At 35.4% G+C, this 25,382-nt stretch overlaps 1 protein-coding gene and 1 pseudogene across 1 annotated transcript; both read right to left on the reverse strand.

The window, feature by feature from the left end:
* Nucleotides 1-456: 456 nt before the first annotated feature.
* On the reverse strand, nucleotides 457-1,515 carry LOC133301904 (disease resistance protein RPP2B-like). The gene is made up of 2 exons (XM_061501623.1): nucleotides 838-1,515; nucleotides 457-723 (listed from the first exon to the last, which is right to left on the reverse strand). The coding sequence occupies exons 1-2, from the start codon at nucleotides 1,513-1,515 to the stop codon at nucleotides 457-459; spliced, it is 945 nt and encodes a 314-aa protein (XP_061357607.1).
* A 10,533-nt stretch (nucleotides 1,516-12,048) lies between these two features.
* On the reverse strand, nucleotides 12,049-24,872 carry LOC133301905 (inactive disease resistance protein RPS4-like; annotated as a pseudogene).
* Nucleotides 24,873-25,382: the final 510 nt, after the last annotated feature.

Below are 25,382 nucleotides of genomic sequence, written 5' to 3' on the forward strand. Positions count from 1 at the left end.
ACCGTTTTTGACGAAATGCACTGTGAATCACTAATTGTACTTCATTTACTTATGAAACTTAAAACTTATAAACTTATCATTTTCTTGAGCCTATATTGACTTGCTTGGCATATATTGGACTTTCTTATTTTTGCACCGTTTTTGACGAAATGCACTATGAATCACGAGATTTTCACGGAAAGTGCCAGACTATACAATTTTTCGTTCTGAACTCATATTTATCGTCAGAATTATCAAATTTTGTCTCTAAAATTATTTTTCTCTTTTAAGCTCTATCGGTTAATTCACAAAACTGTAAATTCTCCGGCAGAACGCACTGTTCATAACATAGTCATGATTACAGTCAAAATACTCGGAATCACTCACTGAATCTAATTATGGCATTTAAATCCTTAAATTAAATCTCTAATTAAGATTTACCATTTAGGGTCATTATAACAGGTGTAAGGGTATGTATTAGTATACAGTGAAGCCACACACACATACATATGGGCAGGATTTTCCTAAAAGGGGCATCTGTTCATTTGTCAAAGTAATTGGATCATAACGTGACACAAACACTGCACAACAAGCAATGCCAATCCAATTATTTTGATGCATAATGGGAAATGGGTCTATTCTTATTGAACTACCCACACTCTGATTGTTGAACCACTTTGGTATTTCACTTCCCGGAATAACAATATCAATCCAACAAATGCCCCCAGGTGGTGTCTGCCTTGCCTGATACCATAAACAAAGCTATATCTTAGTTCATTGTTCAAACAAACACATAAAGATAGAGAGAGGGAGAGAGAGAGATGTGAGAAGGAAGGAAGGAAGGAAAAGAGTGTGAACCTCAATGACTTGTGTCATCCATGGAAAAATCATGGTACTGCGGCTTTCCCTCTCTTCCAAATTTGGGCAGTTGAAAGCATATAACTCTCGGATTCTCAACTGCTCATGTATGTCCGTACGTGAAGGGAGCTCAGGCAAAGATTTCAACTGCTTGCAGTGCGACAATCTTAATAAAAGAAGTCTTGAAAGCTCCTTCAGGCTACAAGTCAGTGTAACAAACTTGTTTCCCTCTAAACTAAGCGATACTAAGCTATGTAAACTTCCAATACCATCAGGGAGTTGATGCAAATCGCAGAAACTTAGATCAAGAACTGTCATACTAGAGAAGCTAGGCAAGGAAGGCAACAAACAAGTAGCTGAATCTTTAAGTGTTGGAGAATACAATGAACGGAAAGGGAACAAAAACCTTTTGAAGATGGAGCTGGAGTATGTTGATTGGGAGTGCATGGCTGTTTTACTACTTATATCAAACTTCTTCAAATGCTCCGTTAGATATAGAGATCGAAGAGAAGTGAGACCCACAATGTTGTTGGGTATACTTACTAGATTTTTGCAGTCTGTCAAATTCAAAACAGTAAGCTTTCTTAGAAGACCAATGGATGGATCGATCTCCACAAGTCTTATACATCCTTCAAGATTCAGCTTCTCAAGATTTGGGACCTCTCCAAAATTTGGCATCTTTATTAGATTTTTGGAATGGCTAAGATCCAGTCTTATCAAATTGGGCATATACTGTAAAGACCAACGGGAATGAAGATATATAATTACTTTTTTTTTCTTTCCTAATTTACCTTCAAAACAAAAAATTGGATAAACAATTTATATATCTTAATGCAAAATGAAAAAGAGAATTTATAGTACCTTCTTTCCTACCCATAATTGTTTGATGCTACTAAACTTCAAGATCAAATGAACAGGATCCTCCGGTTGAAAACTTGATGGCAAATACTTGAAAGGATATTCATCCCACTCAATATATTGCAATTTATTAGAAAAACATTTGAGGCTGCCTGAAAATTTCACACCACGTAGTATGAGCAATCTAAGGTGATTCATTTTTTACAATCCTTGAGCCTTCAATCTTTGAGTTTCTTCTGGACTACTCAAAACTATGACTTCAACGTTATTTTCCTAAACAATTGCATCAAAGAATGAAAAACTTAAATAACTTTAATTGTATATAACTTCTATAAAAATGGAAATATAATTTTTTTTTCAATCAACTACTTTACCATTTTCTCCTCCAACGTTATTTCAGTGATCATTTAGTTTTGGAAATGGCAGTCTTTGCCTTGATTTGCATTGTATAGCTCTGGATGTTATTCAACTTAGTAAGTTATGTATTCTGATTATGTGGAATTGGCAGTTTAGACACCAAAGATGAGATGTAAATGAAGTAATTGCTTTAATTAGGGGTGTGCAAAAACTGGTTCACTTGCCCTGCCCTTGACCCGACCCATAAATACCCATATTTTTTGGACTGGTTTAAATACTGACCCACTTTTATTTGGGTCAGTTTTAGACCTGACTCGTTTTAATATTGACCCACTGACCCAAAACTTGACCCATACCCATTATGTGAAAAAAATCACAATTACATTAAAAGAAAAGTTTTAACGTAAAACAATTACGTCAAAATTTTTTATGGAAAATATTTTCATAAAAATTTTCCCAAAAACTTTTGAGGATAAATATTTTCATCAAAATTTGTGACTAAAAACATATCGGTAAAAAAATTTGACGGAATACTTTTTTTGTCAAATTTTTTTACGGAATCTAAATTGCGTCAAAATATTTCACAAAAAAATATATTCATAAAAACTTTCGACGAAACACATTTTCATCGAAATTCTTTGACGAAAAAAAATTTCATTAAAATTCTTTACAGATTTCAAATTTCGGCGAAAGATTTCAACGGAAACATTTTCGTTAAACTTTTTGACAAAAAAAATTTCGTCGAAATTTTTAGTAAAACACATTTCTATCAAAAATTTTCGACTAAATATTTTCGTCAAGTTTTTTGATAAAGAATATATCCATCAAAATTTTCAACGGAACACATTTCTGTAAAAAAAATTCGTAAAATTTTTTGACAAAAATATCTGGATAAGAAATTTTGACAGAAAAAATATTTTGTCTAAATTCTTTAGAGAATCTCAATTTCGTCAAAGGTTTCAAATGAAACATTTTCCTCAAAACAATTTTCATTGAAAATTTCGATGAAACACATTTCCATCAAAAAATTTCATTAAAATTCTTTACAGATTTCAAATTTCGGCGAAAGTTTTCGACGAAAATATTTTCCTCATCAAAAAATTTTGACGGCAAAAAATTTCATCAAAATTCTTTACAGATTTCAAATTTTGGCGAAAGTTTCTGACGGAAACATTTTCGTCATCAAAAAATATTGACTGCAAAAATTTCGACGGCAAAAAAATTCTTTATAGATTTCAAATTTCGGCGAAAATTTTCGTTAAATTTTTTGACAAAAAAAAATTTCGTCAAAATTTTTATAGAAACATATTTCCATCGAAAATTTTCAACTAAATATTTTCGTCAAGTTTTTTGATAAAAAATTTACATCAAAATTTTCAACGAAACACATTTCTACAAAAAAATTCGGTAAATTTTTTTGACAAAAAAAACATTTTGACGAAAAAAATATTCTGTCAAAATTCTTTAGAGAATCTAAATTTCGTCGAAAGCTTCAAATGAAACATTTCTCTCGAAATAATTTTCGTCAGAACACATTCCTATCGAAATTTTGAACGAAAAACATTCCGTCAAATTTTTTGACAAAATTCTTTTTTCATTTAAAACATTTGATGGAAGAAATCATTTTCGTCAAAACTGTTGACGGAAACTAAATTTCAATAGAAAAAAAAATTTTGTAAAAATTTCGACGAAAAAATAATTTTGTGACGAAATTTTCGTCTTTTGCAACGTAAAAACTTCGACAAAATTTTGTGAGAAAACAAAGTCAAAAACGGGTCAGGTCAGATTTGACCCAGTTCATAAACCAAGTCAGGTCAGATCCAAACTGGTTCTGAACTAGTTGAACAAAATCCAATCCAAGTCAGACCCGACTTGGATCAAATTAAAGCGAGTCGGGTCAAAATACCTGACCTATAAAAACCAAGTTGGGTCGAGTCGGACAAAAACCTGACCCGACCTAACCCATGCACAGCCCTAGCTTTAATGGTGGGTGTTAGTTTTCCTCTGACTCAAACAGCTGCAGAGTCTTACTAATGGGAATGAAATAGGTGAATACAATTAAATCTGCCTTTTATTTATAGCCAGTGCACCTGAGTTTCTAAATTGTAGTACCTGATATGACCGCATGCTCATGAAATTAAAACATGCTTAATTTTAAATGAGTGTCGTTGGGGGAGGGGTTGGGAGTCACTTAAGTAACAAAAAAAAAAAGAATTAGTACCGATAAGGGGTGGGGGCGGCACTGTGTCCGAAAAAAAAAATATCACATGAGTACCACAGGGGACTGTGGGCGTCATTTAGAGTCGTTGGATCCCCCTGCAGCACTTAAAGATCCCAACAGGTAATTTCTCCCATCCAGATACCAAAGTCGTAAATTTAAACAGAAAAAGTCCCAAACTGGTCAAAGAGCCAACATGACAACACACATGTGGTGGACCAAGCATCACTAAAGTCCTCCCTCTTTTACAAAAGTAGATAGCCCCAAGTGAAATTTTTTGGGAGTGAGGCTAGACCTCTTAAAGCCTTCTCCATCACTCATATTGTCCTATCTGATATTCCGCACCCTGTCACATTTCCTAGGTCCATTCCTTTTCAACTAATTAACTTATTCATATCCCATTGAATTCTACACAAGAATTCTCACACTTTCTCACTTGCATGCACTTATTTTAAAAGTTTTATGGAACATTCATATGGTTCAATAAATCATTGTAGGAAAAATATCAAATTCGTCAATCTAAGGTATTAAATAGAATCAATTTTAATTTGTCAATTAGATTTGATTATTGTTCTTTGTGCAAAAATACAAGTCTATTGTTTATTGTTCAATATAAGAATATCAAATTTTAATTTTAATTTTATATTTAGGAAAGAGGAAGGTTATACTTACAACTTTTTTTTTTTTTTACAACCTCTTACAACCATATCTTAACACCGTTGATTTCCGCCAATCAACGGTTATGATTTCACAAATTAAACTCATTAATTAATTATTAATTCACAATAAATAATAACCGTTGATTGACGGAAATCAACGGTGTTAAGATATGGTTGTAAGAGGTTGTAAAAAAAAAAGTTGTAAGTATAACCTTTCTCTTTAGTAAAAATATCAAATTCCTCAATCTAAGGTATTAAATAGAATCAATTTTAATTTTTGTCAATTAGATTTGATTATTGTTCTTTTTGCAAAAATACAAAAATAAGACTACTTACAACGAAAGTGGATTCTCTCATATGAAAAAGTGATTATGTGATCATATTATTTGAACACAGTCACTCATTTAAAAATTAAATATTTTTCTCTCTAGTGACTTCTCACCCCTACCCTCGTGACTGAGAGACTTGTGCACCGACTTAAATTGTGTTGTATATGTTAAAATGTCACTGTCTTGAGAAATAAGATATGTAAAATATTATTTTTTACACTCACTTTCGAATAGAAAAAAACCTTGGATGCATGAGAGTATGTACATCTTTACTTAGTGGGAAAATGTACCAAAGTAGGTACATCTCATATATTGAAAAAGTTTCCCTCGAGTAGATGACACAACGTACGCAAATCTGTCTCTGCCTTCTCCTTAGGATGGTTGATTGCAATCACAATTAAACTTGGTTAAAGAGGATGAAAAGAGTCAGCACTTTGCAGGTAACAAACAAAGGCAAAAAAATAACTTCTAATAGTAACCAAGATGGGTTAGGCGCGTTAGTTCACGCGCGCGATTTTTTTCTGGAGCGCTAGGTTTTTTGTTGTTCTTTTGCTGAGTGGGTTTCGATGGAAGAAAATCCTGTTGTTTGTGATGATGCTTTGCGAATGGAGAGGAAGAGTACTAAGAGATCTAAGAATGGGGAAGAAATTCTGGCTGAGGTTCGAATGAGGGAAGCAGTGAGGGTTTTCCAGTCGGGTTCTCCGATGAAAGTGAAGCAAAGATCCTTTGCTGATGTTACGGGCGCGGAGAACGGGGTGGCTGGGGATGCTATTCCTTGGCTGATTGAGGAGGATGATGTTGATCTGGAGCCGTTGGATCCAAGTTTGGGGGAAATTTCTGAATGGGGATTTCAGACGATCTTCAGGGAAGATGGCTCTGTGGAGATTAAGAGCAACAGTGAGGCTAGGGCGAGGATGTGACAACGCTGGAGACATGCTCTCATTGTCAAGTTGCTGGGAAAGAAAGTAGGAGTGGGTTTCATGAAAAAGAAGCTGGAGTCCTTTTGGGCCAAAGCCGGTAGCATCACGGTGGCGGACTTAGGGAACGAATTCTTTTCAGTGAGGTTCAGCTCTCTTGAAGATCTCAATATGGCCATCACTGGGGGTCCATGGATTATTTTGGGGCACTACCTTGCCACTAGAAAATGGGAACCGTGCTTTGATCCGGACAAGGCCAATATACATAAGGTGGCTGCATGGGTTAGGCTTCCTGGAGTGCCTCAAGAATATTGTGAGTTCCCTTTTCTTAGTCAATTGGGTACTGTAATAGGGAAGGTCCTTAAGGTGGATAAGACGACGTCAACAGGGGACAGGGCCAGGTTTGCTAGAGTGTGTATTGAGGTGGATCTCTCCAAGCCCCTGAGAGGTGAATACATCCTTGATGGATGTAGGAAGCAAGTGGAATACGAAGGGTTATTCCTTATTTGTCTGAGATGTGGGAAATATGGGCATAATGCGGACTCATGCCCTGATTATGCTAAACCAGTTTACACTAAAAAAGAAGATGTAGTTGCTGAGCAGCCAGGGACTAATCAGTGCGCTCAAGGGGTAGGACCTTGGATGGTAGTCCAGCGAAAGAAAAGAATTCAGCAGTCTGGCCAGAACAAGGTTAATGCAGGTGGTAGGAAATTTGGGGAAGACATATCAAACAAGAAAAGTTCCAATGAGGCTGAGGTGGTTGGTAGGACTGTTAAGTGCTCTCAAGTTTTTCAGGCTGTGAACTCTGCAGCAAGTCATCATGTTAATGAAGGTAGTAGGGAGAAAAATATGCTTAAGGAAAATGAGGGGTTGAAGAGCAATGTTAAGACAGATGCTGGTGGGATGAGGTTCTCGGCTGCTACTCCAAGCAAGCCTAAGAAATCTACAGGAGCTAAAAATCCTGTGATAACAGCTAGGAAGCATAATCCCAAGAATTTCAACAGTAAAGGCAAAGGAGTGGCTCCCCTATCTCCTAATGTTGTTGCTGTTGCCCAGAATTGGGTAAGGCAGGACCACTTAGGAGTTCAAAGGCAGTCCAAGGGGGGACAGATTAAGGGTCAGCGTTGGGGAGATTTAATGATGGTTGTTGATAATTCAATGGAGGAGGGTAGTGCTGGGAAGATAGTAGAAGAGAAGGTGGTCCTCGAAGAAGTAGAGAAGGATCCTGACCCACCAGAGCAAGATTTGGTAAAGGATGGCAAAGAAGAAGGTATCCAGTCAGGAATGGAGGTAGATAAAGCCTCAGGTTTGGGAGGAATTCCCGAATTTTGTTCCATGAATGTTGATTGCAAACGTGTAGGTGAGCAAAAGTTTACTGTTGAGAGTGATTTTTTTTTCAGTTAATAATGAGTTAAGTAGCAAGTGCTTAGAGAACTTGCAACTAAACCAATCTTTATCATGAATATCATTTCTTGGAATTGTAGGGGGGTTGCGAAAAATCAGTTCAAAAGTACTTTTTCTAGATTCTGTAGAAAGTATAAGGTAGGTGTTGCTGCTATTTTTGAACCTAGAGTTAGTGGTTCTAAAGCAAATAAGATAACTCATAGTATGGGTTTTTCTAACAGTATAGTTGTTGATGCTCTTGGTTTTGCTGGGGGTATCTGGCTGGTTTGGAATAATAGGGATGTTAAAATATCCCTCATATCTAAACATGATCAGTTCATTCATGTTTGGGTTGAGTTCCCTGATATGGTTGGTTTTTTCTGGACAACAGTGTATGCTAGTCCTCATTATAATATCCGTCAAGAGCTTTGGGAGGATTTAAAAGTCTTGGGCAGAAATCTGGTTGGGCCTTGGCTTTTGTCTGGTGATTTCAATGAGATAGCTTTGGTTTCTGGAAAAAAAAAGTGGGGGTCCTGTGGATGGCAGTAGGTGCTGTCAGTTTGCAAGTGTGCTTAATGAGTGTGGGGTTATGGATTCGGGGGGTGGAGGCAACAGATTCACTTGGAAGGGCCCAAAATTTCTCCATTTAGAGAGAGTCTATAAAAGACTTGATAGGGCAGTATGGAATGAGGCTTGGAGGGCTGCTTTTGAGGAGGCTGATGTTCTTGTCCTTCCTAGGCTATTCTCAGATCACAACCCAATTCTGGTCAGAATGGTGAGAGAGGAGGTTTGCTGGAGGGAAAGACCTTTTAGGTACTTAGCTGTTTGGCAGAATGATGTCAGGTTTCTTCCTTTCCTGAAAAATAACTGGATCCCTTCAGATAGTTTGTTGGACAATCTGAACTCTCTGGTTCCAATGCTTAATGAGTGGAATAAAAAAGTTTTTGGCTTCACTGAATTGAGAAAAAACATAATCATAGCCAGAATAGAGGGGATTCAAAGGAGGATCAAATCTGGCAACTGTTTGCAATTAGAGAAGCTGGAGGCTGTTTTGAATAAGGAGCTTTCTGAAATCCTTGATCAAGAGGAGCACATATGGTTCCAAAAGTCTAGGGGTGAGTGGATTAGAGATGGTGACAGGAACACGAAATACTATCATACTAGCACAATTATTCGAAGAAAAAGAAATAAAATTCTTAAGCTTCAGGATGACAAAGGCAATTGGGTGATTGAAGAGGAAAATTTAATTAACTTTGCTAGGGATTTTTTCCTAAAGTTGTTCAGGGAAGATTCTAAAGATGATTGTTGGTTCCAAACAAACAATTCTTGGTCTAGCCTAAAGATGGATCAGATTGATTTGTTGGAAACTGAGTTAACCTTAGAGGAAGTGAAAAAGGCTTTTTTCCAAATGCCTCCTTTGAAGGCTCCTGGGGTAGATGGATTTCTAGCTGTTTTTTATCAAAGGAATTGGGAGATGTTAAAAGACCAAGTCCTTAAAAGCATGAAGCATTACTTGGAGAGTTCGAATCAGATTGGTGAGATAAACCATACCCTGGTGGTGTTAATTCCAAAGGTGGAAAGACCCTGCTTGATGAAGCAGTTTCGGCCTATAGCTCTTTGCAACTCAATTTACAAAGGTTTTAGCAAGATTCTGGCTAATAGAGTTAAACCTTTGTTGGAGGAACTGGGGTCTCCAAATCAGGCCATTTTTGTGCCAAAGAGAAATATTCAGGACAATATAATCATAGTCCAAGAATTGATTCACTCTATGCACAGGTTGAAAGGTAAAAAAGGTTACTTCTCTATTAAGATAGACCTGGAAAAGGCTTATGATAAGTTGAGCTGGAAGTTTATTAGAGCAGTGTTGGAAGAATTGAATTTCCCTAGGACTTTGGTGGAAGCTATAATGGGGTGTGTGTCTAGCCCTGTTTTGGAGGTGCTCTGGAATGGTGCTAGAACCCCTAGTTTTTGTTCTCAGAGAGGGATTAGACAAGGGGACCCACTTTCCCCTTATATTTTTGTTCTATGTATGGAAAAGTTGTCTCATTTGATTAAGGATGAAGTTGAGAGTAAAGCTTGGTGCCCAATGAGAGCTGGGAGATCTGGGCCACAGATATCACATATTTTATTTGTTGATGACATAATATTATTTGCAGAAGCTTCTTTAATCCAACTCAAGTGTGTTGTTAACTGTCTTGACAAGTTTTCCATGATGTCAGGTCAATGTGTGAGTTTTGAGAAATCTTGTATATACTTCTCTAAAAACTCTGATCAGGATATTATACAGTCAATTGCTGAAGCGAGTGGGTTCAAGGTGGTGAAGAATTTTGGCAGGTACTTAGGAGCATTAATGAGACATGGCAGAATTCACAGGGATCACTACTCAGATGTTATTGCTAGAGTTCAGTCTAAACTCCAGGGATGGAAGTCCAAATGCCTCTCTATGGCTGGGAGGATCACTTTAGCAAAGAGTGTTATATCATCTATTCCTTCCTATCATATGCAGAATAATTTGATTCCAGTCCATGTGTGTAATGATATTGAGAGAATGCAAAGAAGATTTATTTGGGGAGATGAGGATGATATAAGAAAAGCTCATTATGTGGCTTGGGAGAGGATGTGTCAGCCTAAGGTGTGTGGAGGTTTGGGGATTATCAACCTAAGGACTCAAAATGAAGCCTTTATGCACAAGCTGGCCTGGAAGTTGATAGAGAATAAGAACAGTCTTTGGGCTCAAGTCCTATTAGGGAAGTATGGCAGAAATTGGATCCTAGCCGTGGGTTAACAGCTAAGAGTAGTGACTCAATTCTTTGGAAGAATATTGTCTCAGCTAGAGCAAAGATTGATCAAAACCTGGAATGGGTGGTAGGGAATGGAAAATCTGTTTTATTTTGGACTGACATGTGGGGAGGCAGGCAGGAGACTTTGCTGGATAGTGCTACTATCAAACCACCAATAACTGACCTTACCCTTAAGGTGTGTGAAGTGGTTGACTGTAAAGGCGAAGACTGGGATTGGAATTACCTGAGTAAGTTCTTAGACAGACCATCTTGCAGCAATCTGAGTAAAATTAGTATTCCTGATGCTAACTGTTCTGAGGATTGGCTCAAATGGAAAAATCTTGCTTCTGGGAAATCAGTTGTGAGAAATGCTTATTGCCTACTTTTGAATCCTAAGTATGAAAGGGACAAAATATGGGCTGCTGTTTGGCAGTGGAAGGGTCCTTTTAGAATGGCTGTTTTTATCTGGTTAGCCTGTCTTAATAAATTGCCTGTTAGGAGTATCACTTCCCTATGGAGTGGGGGGGAGGTTATGTGTCCAACTTGTGCTGCTGGGAATGAAACATTGATGCATGTGATGAGAGACTGTTCTGCTGCTAGAAGCATTTGGGAGATTTGGTTTGATGGTAAAATTCCTAGGAGTTTTCTGCAAACTGATAACTTGGAGTGGTTTAGATTAAATTTGATTAATAAATTCCAATCTCAGTTATGGCAGTCTTGGACTGAATTATTTGTTCTGACTTGCTGGTATTGTTGGCAGTGGAGGAATTCTGTCATTCATGAGGCAAGTTTCTCTAGACCTTTGTACCCAGTCTATGAAATTCTTTGCTACTTGAAGGGGATGAGTAGAAGTAGGAAGGGTGAACCAACAGTGCTTGAGGCTAGCCAGTGTTTAAACCTTAAGGGATCTGGTCAGAAGGACTCTAATTGCAAGGTGAGGATATATGTTGATGGTACTGTCAGCATTGTTAATCAGAAAGGAGCTTCTAGAGGATTTGCTGTTTCAGTTGATGGTGATTGGCTAGGTGGATTTTCCCACTCGATAGGCAAATGCACTCCTTTGGAAGCTGAGTTAGAAGGCATCCTTGAAGGACTCAAGCTAGCTGCAAGATTAAAAATATCAAAGCTTTGGATAGGAAGTGATTGTAAAGAAGCTTTGTCGTGCTTAGAGGACAAGCCTGAAGATCTCTGGTTCTCATCCTTGCTAACTAATATAAGGAAAGCTGCCAACTCTTTTGAGTTTGTTCAGCTGGAATATATTAATAGAGATAGTAATTTTGTAGCAGATCTTTTAGCTAAAAAAGGTTTGTACCTTAAGGGGGATGAGATAAGAGTGTTTGCCTCTCCCCCTGATAGCATTGTAGCTTTGTGGAACACCTTTAGGGTGAATTTACTGATAGAGCATGTGAACTCTAACATGCATCAGTTGTCTTTGTAGTTTTGCTGGGCTAGGCTCTCCATTTATATCAAAAAAAAAAGGATGAAAAGAAGGATCAAATTGAAATGAGTTTCATAAATTTGGAGACCGGATGGCATTCAAATCAGCTAGTCCACTTATTTTTTACCAAAAAAATAAAAAATAAAATAAAATAAAACACAAAAGTTATGAACATTTCTTCTCACCTTACTCTAAATGCACAGCCCAAATGCAGTTGTCATTGCTCTTCGTTAGTAGTACAATGATTATCGCTGTGGCTAATCATCAATTCCTTAAAACCCGACTTTTCGAATTGAGGAATCACCACTATACATATTCTTAAATCGTTCCAGGTCCTTCTCAAATATCCAATGGTACCCACAATTTTTAACCTCCAACTTCAAACCACTGCCGCCACTAACCCGAACCTCCATCTTGATATCTTCAAGATCACGCTTCTCGCCGTTTTTCCGAGATCCCCGACCCACAAAATCATTTGTTTGTTTCCAAGGGAAATAGAATAGCCAGATATGATCTGATTCGACCGTTACCAGATCTCCATTGAAACTGCAGTAAGAGTCGCCAGGTCTCATCTGATCCGCTTTATATGTAAAATGGATTCCTAAACGGGGCGTCTGTTTATTTGTCAAAGTAATTGGATCATAACGTGACACAAACACTGCACAGCAAGCAAAGCCAATCCAATTATTGTCATGCATAATGGGAGAGGGGTCTATGCTTATTGAACTACCCACACTCTGATTGCTGAACCACTTTGGTATTTCACTTCCCGGAATAACAATATCAATCCAAGAAACGCCCCCAGGTGGTTTCTGCCTCGCCTGATACCATGAACAAAGCTATATCTTAGTTCATTGTTCAAACAAACACATAAAGATAGAGATATGTGAGAAAGAAGGAAGGAAGGAAAAGAGTGTGAACCTCAATGACTTGTGCCATCCATGGAAAAATCATGGTACTGCAGCGTTCCCTCTCTTCCAAATTTGGGCAGTTGAAAGCATATAATCTTCGGATTCTCAACATATCATTCATGTCCGTACGTGAAGGGAGCTCAGGCAAAGATTTCATCTGCTTACAGTGTGACAATGTTAACTCAACAAGTCTTGAAAGCTCCTTCAGGCTACAAGTCAGTGTAACAAACTTGTTTCCCTCTAATCTAAGCGATTCTAAGCTATGTAAACTTCCAATACCATCAGGGAGTTGGTGCAGATCGCAGAAACTTAGATTAAGAATTGTCATACAAGAGAAGCTAGGAAAGGAAGGCAACAACCAAGTAGCTGAATCTATATGTGTTGTAGAATACAATGAACGGAAAGGGAACAAAAACCTTTTGAAGATGGAGCTGGAGGATGTTGATTGGGAGTGCATGGCAGTTTCACTACTTATATCAAACTTCTTCAAATGCTCCGTTAGCTGTTTATTAAACACTTTTGAACAGCCGGAGAGATATAGAGATCGAAGAGAAGTGAGACCCACAATGTTGTTGGGTATACTTACTAGATTTTTGCAGTCTGTCAAATTCAAGTAAGTAAGCTTTCTTAGAAGACCAATGGATGGATCGATCTCTACAAGTTTTATACATCCTGAAAGATTCAGCTCCTCAAGATTTGGGACCTCTCCAAAATTTGGCATCTTTATTAGATTTTTGGAATGGCTAAGATCCAGATTTATCAACTTGGGCATATACTGTAAAGACAAAACAGGAATGAAGATAATTACTTTTTTTTTTCTAATTTACATTCAAAATGGTTAGGAGTGATTTATCAGCGAGAACTTTAACTCCAATGTGTGGATGAAATCCACAGGAATCTAGAACTTCTACAACTTCAAAGTACTTGTACCCATTCAAGAAACAGGAAATATCTAGAAATATTTCTTTTTCCATTTCTTCCAGCCCATCATAACTAAATCGGAGCACATCCATGATATCTTTACTTGGATTTTCTCTCAATCTAGCCAATGCACTTCTCCACTCATGGACATCTCTACCAAACAAAATTGAACCCAATACTTTAATTGCCAACGGAAGGCCCTTTGCATATTCTAGTACATCATATGATAAGACTTCATAATCTCTCCCAATGTTATCACATTTGAAAGCTTTTCTACTAAATAATTGAATAGCATTGTCTGCATTCAAAAATTTAACCGAATAAACATCATCCACTCCATACTCTCTCAGAATATGCAAGTCTCTAGAAGTTATGATGATTTTACTCCCTGCACCTAACCATTTACGATTCACACCTAGTTTCTCCAACTGTTCAACTCGATCAACATTATCAAGAACTAAAAGCACTTTCACACGACGTAATCTATGTCGTATCAAATTAGCTGCCATAGAAGGATTGAATATGTGAAGATTTTCTTCATTTAGAGCTTCCCGTAGAAGTTGCTTTTGTGCATCAATTGGATCAGACTTGCAAACATCAGCAATAAAACAACGAGCATCAAATTGATGAGAGATTGTATCCCATAAAACCGTAGCAAGAGTTGCCTTTCCTATTCCTCCCATTCCAAAAATTCCTACAACCCGTACATCATCAACCGACCTCAAAAGTAAAAGCTTTTCCAATTCTTCAATAGGAGATTCTACCCCAACTAAATCATCTGGCGTACTTGAAATTTTCTCATCCAATATACTTATTATTTTTTTGACAATATTTTCGATCTCTGCACTTTGTGGCCTGAAATTCAAGAATACCATGTCAACACCTAACAAAACCAAAACGAAAACAAAAGTATAAATACAGGAGGACCAGAGAACAAAATATGCTTCTTTTCTTTTTTTTCTTTTTGGTAAACTTTTGTAAAGCTCTTTTCATTACTCTCTCAACTCCAGTTTAAGAAGGGATAATAAATCCATTAACACCAAATCAACAAGAGAAAATCAATGTTAAGTGTTGCACAAATTAAGATCTTAAATTTACTTAATCAAGTTGTTTGCACAGGAATAAACCATGAGCATCAGAGAAGATCACTTACTTATACCGTACATCCCAGCCAGAGAGATTGGCTATTTCTTTCAGAGCACTTCTCCATCTTTTCACTTCCTCCATCATCTCTGAATCTTCTTTGAATCTTTCTTCATGTTCAACAAAGGCTTTCTCGTAACCCTCACTTTGTTTTCTCACCTCAGATGGATCAACATCATAGAAAATAGGCAGAATACATTTTCCTGATACTTGAACACAATCGAGGATTTTTGCTAATTCTCGCAAGCACCATGTTGAGGAAGCGTAGTTCTTTGAGAAGACAACAATAAAAATTTGAGACCCTTCAATTGCTTGTAAGAACTCAGGTGCTATGGATTTGCCTTTATTGAGCTTTGTATCATCTCTGAAGGCAACAATGCCTTTTCTTTGAAGAGCATCAAAAAGATGGTCAGTGAAGTTGTAGCGTGTGTCCTTACCTCTGAAGCTCACAAACACATCATATTTACATGCCATCGGAGATGAAGAACTGCTCGTTGAGGATGTCGAAGCCATTACAAATTGCAAAAGCATGCAGAAGCAAACTTTTTGAGGAAGATGTATAATGTGTACACTATTACGAGTAGTTTAAAAAAATATTAATAATAATAAATATGGACGGCATAAACAACCAAGAGGACGGGACTTTTTAACCGTCCTCGTGCTAATCAAAAATTGGTTTCTCCGTTTGGTATAAAGTGTAAAAAAATTTAGGTGATGTTTTCCTTTCTAACATTGTTTAATATGAATCTTTGGAGTTTAGGTGTTGAACTTCCCTTCCGTCACTCCCTGCCAAAGACTTGTTCAGCTTTCAATATTCATATTCACACCATTTGAAATTGTAACTATTTATATTATACTATTATATTATGTTTCTTGGCTTTAATATGTGAATGAAACCCAATCCAATTGTTTTAAGAAGATGCCTATTTACTTTCTCAGATATTGATGCTATTTACTTTCCGAGCTAATTTTGGTTTTTGCTTTTTCATTACACAGTTTTTGTTAAATTTATATCATTATAGGGAAGAGATTTTCTTGTTGGTATCATTTTACAATTTTAGTGTTCATGATTTTATCTTTAATATTGTTGGAAAGAATATTTTTAGGATATCTTTATTATTTGTAAAGATCTATTTCCTTATTTCATTAGGATTTAGGATAGGTCTATGCTAAGTCCATCAGTACTTCTTTATATATACTACTAGAAAAATCCTGTATAGCAAGGGAATTGCTATGAAAATTTCCTCGCTAATTTCGTCCTTGCTACTACTATCCCTCGCAAATTCCCTCGCAAACGATTTTGCGAGGGAAAGTAGTAACGAGGATGAAATTAGTGACGGAATTTGCATAGCAATTCGCTCGCTATATAGGATTTTTCTAGTATTACTCTCTTGAATCAATTCAAAATATAGATTTATTCAATGTTCCTCTCGTCTCTTGTAATTCTACATGGTATCTAAAGCCTAACAAGAGGAATCCTTGTTCGTCTTTCCTTGTTCTTTTTCATAATTTTAATATGGTAGTAGAGAGATATCACCCTCTGTGAGGGATTGGCTTTCTCGTCTATTCCCTTTCTCTCTTTCTCTCTCTGCTTCTTATAACAACTTTAATTCTCAACTATGTGAAATTGAGAGTTAAGTGAGATAGTGTGTGAATTTGATGATTGTTAAGAGAATTCTGACAGATGAATCATGAAACTATCATGATAATAGATGTGAGAATACAATTCATGCCTAACAAGTCACTTAGAATCTAAAAAGAACATAAGTTGTGTTTAGAGACATAAATACAGAAATTATGGTAATGAGGGTATTTTGGTAATTTTGCAACTAGGTCTGAACTGAGTATTGACAGACTAGTTAAATTCTCTGTTGAATTCTAAGGGTTATATATGTGTCTAATTTAATTAAATGATGTGTAGAATAATTTAAATAATTAGGTCAAAGATTGACTAATTAAAAAGTCAACTAGTTTAAAAAGTAAGCTTTAACTTTACACCTAGGTTTAATCTTTGGTCAAAGATGAATGTCTTGCTTTGTTTGCTATTTGTGATGTGTAATTATGTTATTGTGTGATTGATTGGTCAAAAGTTCAAGTGTATGATGTGTAAGGTAAAAACCAATGAGAATTAAGTTGGGAAATCTTTTTCTTATGTTGACGTAGATAAGTTATCTTATGTAAGTGAAACAAAATAATAAGAGTGACCTACAAATGATTGGAGAAATAAAAAATAAAAGTGGGATCCACTTTTGTTATATGTGTGTAGAAAAATGGATTATCTCATGTTAAATGAGATAAATATAACCCAATTAAGTTACTTTATACATGTAAAAGTCAAAAAAAATGGCTTTGTGTAGCTTTCCTTGTACAAGTCGGTTCCCACACCATTTGTGGTGCATTTCATGCACAAAAATCTGATGGAGCAAGTGGGAGTCTTATCTTGGAAGCTTGGTTAAAGTGTGATTAAAATATCTAAATTAAAAAGTGAAAAAGTAATGAAAACTAAACCTTTAAGCCTTTTAATTTCAAACCACTTGTCATCTCCCTTTTCTTTCTTCAAGACACACAAAATATCTTCTCCTTCTTCTTCTCCATGATCTTAGCTTCCATAGTGTGAGAAAGTTTGAGAGAACTTGATTTCTAATCATTATTTCAATAAATTTTCAATATCAAAAAGATTCCTTGTGAGCAAAACCCTTAAAACTATACATCTTCTAGCCTTGTTTTGAGTAAGATATCATCTCCTAAAGGTTGGATATGGCTGCTTTCCTATGGTGTTTTGGATGAGTTTTTACTTGGTTTTTATGTTGGAAAAGCTTAAGGTTACCTAAAGGAAGCTATACAAGGTAATTCATGACAACTTTGTTGATTGAAAGATGATTTGTGAACATTTGTGATCTTGTGTTCAACATGAATTTCTATGTATCTTGACGATGAATTTTGAAGTGGTTTTGTTTTGGAAATTGGTTGATTAATCATGTAAATCAAAGATAACATCTTGAATTCCTAAAAAATTGCAAGAAAATAACCTAACTTCAAGGTTTGTCCATGAATATTAAATTAGGGTTTGATATGGTTTGATGATGTTTACATGTTGGTTGATGTGGTGTAATGTTTAATTGATGATTGTATGTTTAATTAATGGTTTATATGTCAAGAAAAATGCATGCAAAGTGTTGATGCTTCAAGTTGTAATTTTGACTATGCATGCTAAGTGTATGATAATGATGTATTGATATATGAATGATGATAGAATTGGGATTTTGTGATGATTTTTTAATGAATTGTGTAATTAAAATACAATGAATTCCTAAGTATTTACCTATGCTTGTATTCGGCCAAACCTAGTTAAATTGGGGTTTGCATGTAAAATGATCAATTGAGTGTTTGTAGCATGGATTCAATGTGTGCTGGATTGTTTGATGTCATTGGATTAAGGTTTGGATGCATAAAAGTCATGGAAATGCATTATGTATGATTTGGCCATTTGGAGTTAAAATGGTATCCATGTTATTTAATTCATTTTGAATGATGTTATGTGTGTTTAGTGTATAATAAAGAGTAATTGAATGATTGGTTTAAGTGTATGAACTTGTGGAAGTGAATTGATACTTAAAGAATCAATAAAGTAATGGTTTGGCATCAAAGGTTAAGTATATGTGTTTTGATGCATGATGGATTGTTTAATGAATGTTAATTGTTGTTGTGAATACATGAAATTGTGTTGAAATGAACAAGCTAGGGTTCGGCCATGTTGAGATTAATATGGTTGGAATTAAAATTAATTAACAAATAAACCCTAGCAATGTAAATGAAGAGTGTTTAAGTAAGTTTGAATGATTAAGTCTCTAATTGCTAATGTTTGAATGTAGGTTTAACCTAATTTCAAGTGTAAGGTTTAGGTTTGACTTGTGGCATGGACATGAATTGTTAAGAGTGAATTATTAAGAGTGTACTGTGGCATGGACAAGATGAGAATCTTGTGTTACAAGTTGTTGTGTCTATGTCAAATCTTATGTATATCTGGGTACATGTGTGAATCGAGAGATACAGTGATTCCTGATCAGTGTTCGGAGGATTTGACGTAGTTACTTATGGTACAAGTAAACTTGCTAGGTGCTACGGGAGGTAAGCTCTTGGTTTAGGAGGATTCTTCCTCTTTGTTTGTTCTACCAGGGTTTCATTATCTTGGAGGTATATCTGTATGTTTGTGTTTTGTGATAGTCGAATATATAGTGTAGTTGAATTCATATAGATGATAACATGATTTGATGTGAAATGAATTGTGATATATTGGTTCTTGTACAATGAATATATTCAGATAGGCCATGAGTGCACCTGGACTGGTTAGCTCTGGTTGCTCTTGGGATTTAATTTTGGAGTTATCAGTACATACGAGTGGTCTGATTTTTTTTGTGCTTATATGATGTATGCTATACTATGTATCTGACCTTTCATGCAGGAAGTGAACTCATGAGTGGAGACTTCTCCATAAACCCTGAGTTTACGAGATTTACTTCTCACCCCGTGTTGTGGTGATATATTTCAAATATTTCAGCAATTACTGATTAGTCATCTCATGGCAAGAGGCTTGTGCGGAGTGGCTAGTGTTGGAGCTGAATTTTGTATTTTGAATCTTGTATGTATATGTATATACTTTTTGAGGCATGTGTAGTATCCATGCATCTTGATAGTTGTTATCTTTTGAGAGGCATGTTTAGCCTTATTTTGATTATCTGTAACGAAGTCATGAATTTCAGTATGTATTTGTGTATTGGTTTAAAGCCATAGTTCAGTATACGAGGTATTTCAGATATGTGTGTTGTCTGCTGTAAATTTAAGTTTCACAAGTTTAATTTTGTTCAGGACTGACACTGAGTCAATTCTGTGTGAATTCATGGATGAATTCTAAGTCCGATTATGTTATTTATGTATTGTGTAGATTTTTCTGTATTACAGGAATTTGGATTTGTCCGAATTATAGTCGTTATGTTGTCTGTAGGTTCTGTTCAAAATGGTCTCTATGATCATATTTGAATGGAATATATTTGTCTAGTATAGATATAAATAGAATAGACATAGGTAGACCGTTTAATAAGTTTGTACAAGTTTAGGACTGTGCAGATTATAACAATTGGAATTACGTTTTATACGTGGCAATGTGGAGAATAATAGGAAATGTGTTAATCATTAAAATAACGTAATCAGAGTAGTAATAGGATAAAAGAAAAAGTTTATCCTCCTTTTTACAATAACTAAACATATTACTCATGTTAAGTCTTTCGCTTAATTCATAATTTATAGAGCGCATTTTGTACCATATGTAGGTTAACTCACCGGCTGCAGACAGGGGTTACATTTCTCTTAGTTTCTTCTTTTCGTTCCCGTCTTCCATCGAAGACCCAACCACCATAAAAAACTAGCACCGGCCATAACCATCTCTGCCTATGCATAAAGCAGTTCTCGTCGTCCCTGTTCATTCGGTCACCACCAGGGTTCACCGCCGAAATTTTGTCCAACGACTTTTTGGTGCCAACCACCAACATTCGGATCTTCTTCCCCGTGCTCTCACTGTCGTTCAAGCCGCGTCTCTTTCCTCTGGCTACATCATCTTTTCTTCTCTGGTTGAATCTTGTTTCTTCCGGCTATGTTTTCTTTTTCTTCCGTGATTTATTGCTTTTATTTGATTTTCTATTATGCCTTGTATTTGGCCGACTTTATCTTATTCCCATATATGTTTGTGGTGTTATTCAAGTCTGATTTGGCTTGTATTTGATTAATTTTTGCCATTGTTTGGCTTTATTTTGGCCTACCATTTAAGGGAAGCATTTATCTCCGTTGTTGCCTGATCCAGGGATTATTCCAGTTGCAACATTGTCTTTTTCTGGCCCTTCCTTGGCTGATGTCTTTTTCTTCCTTTGCTGATGTCCATTCCAGTACCATCTCTTTTCCAGCTCTTCAAACTACTGGTCATTTCAATTGTTTTGATGTCGATTTCTCCGACTTATATTCCGTGAAACTTCATTTTAGTTTTCTTTCTTCCCAAGATGAAGTGTCCCTCCATCTTAACGGGGAGTATTTGAGATATAGATAATATTTTATTTTAGTTTATTATGTTTATTATTTTTCTTTAGGGTGAGTTGTAGAGTTGTTACAACCCTCACTCGTTTATTTTGATGTTATGTTTCTTAGTCTTTCTTATTCAAGCTTGTTGCTTATGATCTATACCCTCCAACTTGAGGGGGAGAGTTGGAAAGAATATCTTTAGGATATCTTTATTATTTGTAAAGATTTATTTCCTTATTTCGTTAGGATTTAGGTTAGGTCTGAGCTAAGCACATTAATGTTTCTTTATATAATGTATTCTCCTAGATTAATTTAAAATGTAAATTTATTCAATGTTCCTCCTGTCTCTTGTTAATTTACAAATATAAAAAAGAGGAATTATAACTATTATGTGTGTGTGTCTACATTTGTAATTTTATTATAACATTTAAAAAAAATTATGTGCTACTTATAAATTTAATTTTAATAATTAGGTGGAAATAGTCCTATCTGATTAGCATTCATTTCAATTTAGTTTTAATATTTAAGATTTATGTACGTTGTGCACTCTTCTGTGTTTTGTTGTTCATGATTCATAATAAGTTCATTTAACAGAATAATCAAAGTAATTAAATTGTTAGTGTCAAATCTTAGAAATGTTAAGATATATAAATCATCCGTTTGACGTATCCTAGTGTTGATGATTAAGATTTCACCATAATCATTCTGGATGATTCGTGATATTTTTCTTAAAGTGATTAACCTTTTTCTCAATTAAAAAAAAAGGGAAAAGTATTGATTTAAAACACTTAAAGTGTTGCATAAAAATATAATTTACTAATATTCATAAAATACTATTTATTATTTTCAATTCATGCAGTTGCTGAAAGAATAAAAGATTTATCCACCAAAAAAAAAAAAATATACGTTCAGTAGCACTAAACATTGAATTCTGTGAAGCAATTTTCAGATTTAAATTCCTCCAATTTTCGGACTTAAATAAAGAAATGTTAGATAATTTTTAGAAGCAGAAACATTAAATTAACATGGGGAGCAGTGATTCAATTATGTGGAAGATAACATATGGAGGTTTAAGATCTTTAACTTGCGTTAATGGTTGCAGCTGCTGCCTTCACATTCAAAAAACACCTTTTCAAACTGAAAAGGAAATGCTATTCTCAGGGCTACATCCTTACAACATGAGATCCTAAAACTACTCTCTAGCCAGCCCCAACATGAAGTGAAACTGACTCAATGATAGCCAAAATTACAGTATAATGATAAATAGAAATGTGAAATGATTAGTTCAATCATTATAGGTTATAACTAAATAAACACAAAATGGATCTATCATGTTAAATGCAGCATCACCCTTTGTGAAGCACATTTCTTAAGCCAAAAAACAATTAGTCGAGCAAATCTCTCTCCCCCCAATACGTGCCAATGGAATTTTCCATTCAAGTCTCACTCTCCTTTTTCTTTTTCTTCCCTTTCTTTTTCTTCTTCTCCACGACAGTGTTATGATTTTCAGAGTAAGTTTCTTGACATGCTATGATGACAGAACAAACCTCGGCATCATCTTTTGGAATTTTCTTGAGCATGAAGTTAGCAGATCGATAATCTCCCAAAGCCAAAAGTGTCTGATACATCCTACAACCATAAAAATAATTAATAAGCCACAACTATGAGACAAAGGGAAATACCATTGAAAAACAAGGTTAGGGCAAAGGAGGGAAAAGCTTTCAACTCACCTCAAGTAACTCAATACATTATAAGGAAATCCTGCAGCCTCATATTCTCTCCAAATCAAACGAGCATTATTCAAATCTCCAGCTTTTGCACAAGCACTTAGAAGAAAATCAAGACACTGCCGTGAAGGTACAAGACCAAGCTCATCCTTGATTGCCCAAAGCAAGTCCAGGCCAATCTGTAAATGCGTGGACTCGGATGCTGCAATTAGAGAGAATACCTATACATGCATGAACAAAGTTTATATCAATAAGACACTTTCCACTGAGAACAAACTTCATTATGAAGAGGAGGAGACATAGTCTAAATTTTGGCAATCCCTCATTAGACAATATTTCATGGTCCATAATAAACAGCAGCCTGAAAAAGTTTCAAACTCTTACACGTACTGTATTAATAACCCAACATAATCATTCTTATAATATTGGAAGTACATTAAAATTCATGTGGAAACCAGAACTCACCGCATCAAAGAGCGCTTCCATTACTAGTTCATCGCTTTCAAACTTATCCTTGAGTTGCTTGAACAAGTCAATAACAGAACTGACCCAAATACAATGAAGTATGAGCACAATACTGTATTGATGAAGCATTTATTTCATAATACAATTTGAATACAAACAAATTCAATGTAGGAGAGAAAAAATACAACCTTAATTGCTTGCTCTGAACACAATACATGATAACTCTGAAGCAACCATCAACCCAATAGTCTGGATCATTCAATTCCTTAAGTAGAAGAAGCAACCCAGCCAGCTCTCCATTCAATTGAGTGAACTCCTCCTAAGAATCTCCAATAATTAATTATAAAATTGAAAGTAGAAGGTATGCATATTACTAACAATGCAAAATCTTACAATGAGACTTATAACAGCTTTTGGCTCCAATCTATGTCCAGCTTTCTTAATTTCCTCATATACAAGAAGTGCCTCAGACAATTGTCCGTGCGATGCAAGAGTTGAGACAAGGACACTCTTGATTTCAATGAGGCTCTTCATTGGTATTTCTGGATCTAAAACTACCTGCCACGTGAAACAGAACTTATGCACTACACCAACAATGAACATAAGAGGTGATTTACAAGATGTTCTGTCCTTTAAAAAGTCGCTCCAAAAGGGAAAGTGTAGAAAAGCATAGCATAGTAACACGTTACGAAGAAATTAATTAAATTCGGCAGCTTTTTTTGTATTATAATCTGTCCAATCTCACATTCACATTCCATACTACAAGAGCTAAATAAGGCCAGTAGAGAAAAACATTTTATTAAAATACAGTTAATAATCCAAAAATACAATGCATTAAAGAAATATATTATTATTACAAATATATATATATATATATATATATATATATATATTATAAAATGTAGCCTTCACCTAATAGCTTGAACTTTTAAATGAGATGGTTGTTTAATATGGTATAAGAGCAAATGACCACGTAATCACAAGTTCGATTGTCACCGCCCCCCTTTCTATTAATAAATAATTTAATACTATGGAGTTTCCAAGCACAGCTAGGTGGATTTCTGCATTTTTCACCCTTTAAGTCTAATGAGTTCTAATGTGAGGAGACGTGTTAGAGAAATATAATATAAAATTATTAATGTGATTTTCACTTAATAGCTTGAGCTTTTAGGTCAGATGATTGTTTATTGGAGTGTATAACCAGTCCAAGCTCATTTATATTTATTTTTTTGGTAAAAAAAAGTTAAACCTGTTTACAAATATGTAAAATAGTATTCATGATAAATGGCTAATAATATGCTGTCAATTTAAGAATAGCCTGAGAATGGATGCCATGAACAGCAGCCCTCTAAAATCACAAAACTAATAATATTCGTAATGAGAAGGAGAAAGCTTTTATTTTACTTGTAGCTGCAGTTGGTACTATAAAACTAGAGCAGATTTAAAGTTGGCTAAATTAGCAGAGTTCAAACTCCCCCAAAATAATCTTTACACTCCATCACTAAAAGGATTTGAAAATCAAGCTTAGTGCTTACTAGTTCAGAAATTAACAATGGTTGATTATATCAATTTGATTAGATAATATTTACGGTAAGAACTAAGAAGTAACTGTGCAAACATGACAGTCTACATGTAGCTAATCACTAATCTGCAAGTTCAATCAGCTAGTTATTTGATGCTAGCACAATGTTCCGATATGTTATATCCCTTTTGATACCAGTGAATGTACTACCAGGCAGCAGCCTTGCTGCTTGACCCATACCTGTTTTGCCTTCTCCAATTCGCCACAAGCTGCATATGAATTAATAAGGGCCATAAAAATTTGCTTTGTAGCTTGGATTCCAGATTGCTTCATTTCTTCATAAAACTACAAGATAATATTCAAATTAGCACCTCAAAAATGTTGATGCATCAAATCCTAAACTCATAACTTCTGTTAACAGAAAATCTCAGTTACATCAACTCATGAAAACTGCATTAATGCAGGTACTGGTATGTAACAATGTATGCATCAAATGAAAAATTATCTGTTAAAATGAAGAGTGGATCTCTATCAAACAATGCAATGTTGCATCAGAATTGATATATTCATAAGGTGCAGAAATTCATTGATTACAGCCCTCTCATTGGATCATTATATTGACATACACCAATGTGTAGGAACTTGACCTGTGTGTACAATATATACACATTATCAGGGATAATTGCAACATACTTGATGAAATGAAACCTGCAGCTACTGGTATGTAACTATGTATACATCAAATGAAAAATTATCTGTTAAAATGAAGAGTGGATCTCTATCAAAATCCAATGCAATTTTGCATCAGAATTGACTCAACAAGTTGTTAATGGACCAGACTTCCAAACACA

Source organism: Gastrolobium bilobum, unplaced genomic scaffold (genome assembly GCF_033153095.1).
Source record: "Gastrolobium bilobum isolate Gb01-03AN ecotype WA unplaced genomic scaffold, APGP_CSIRO_Gbil_v1 utg15597, whole genome shotgun sequence".
NCBI classification, from domain to species: domain Eukaryota; kingdom Viridiplantae; phylum Streptophyta; class Magnoliopsida; order Fabales; family Fabaceae; genus Gastrolobium; species Gastrolobium bilobum.

Bases quoted from the DNA above. Each gene is read 5' to 3' on its own strand.
- LOC133301904 (XM_061501623.1), bottom strand. From the start codon at position 1,515: ATGCCAAATTTTGGAGAGGTCCCAAATCTTGAGAAGCTGAATCTTGAA. The intron at 724-837 runs GTTCACACTCTT...TTATGGTATCAG, and splicing joins GGATGACACAAGTCATTGAG to GCAAGGCAGACACCACCTGG.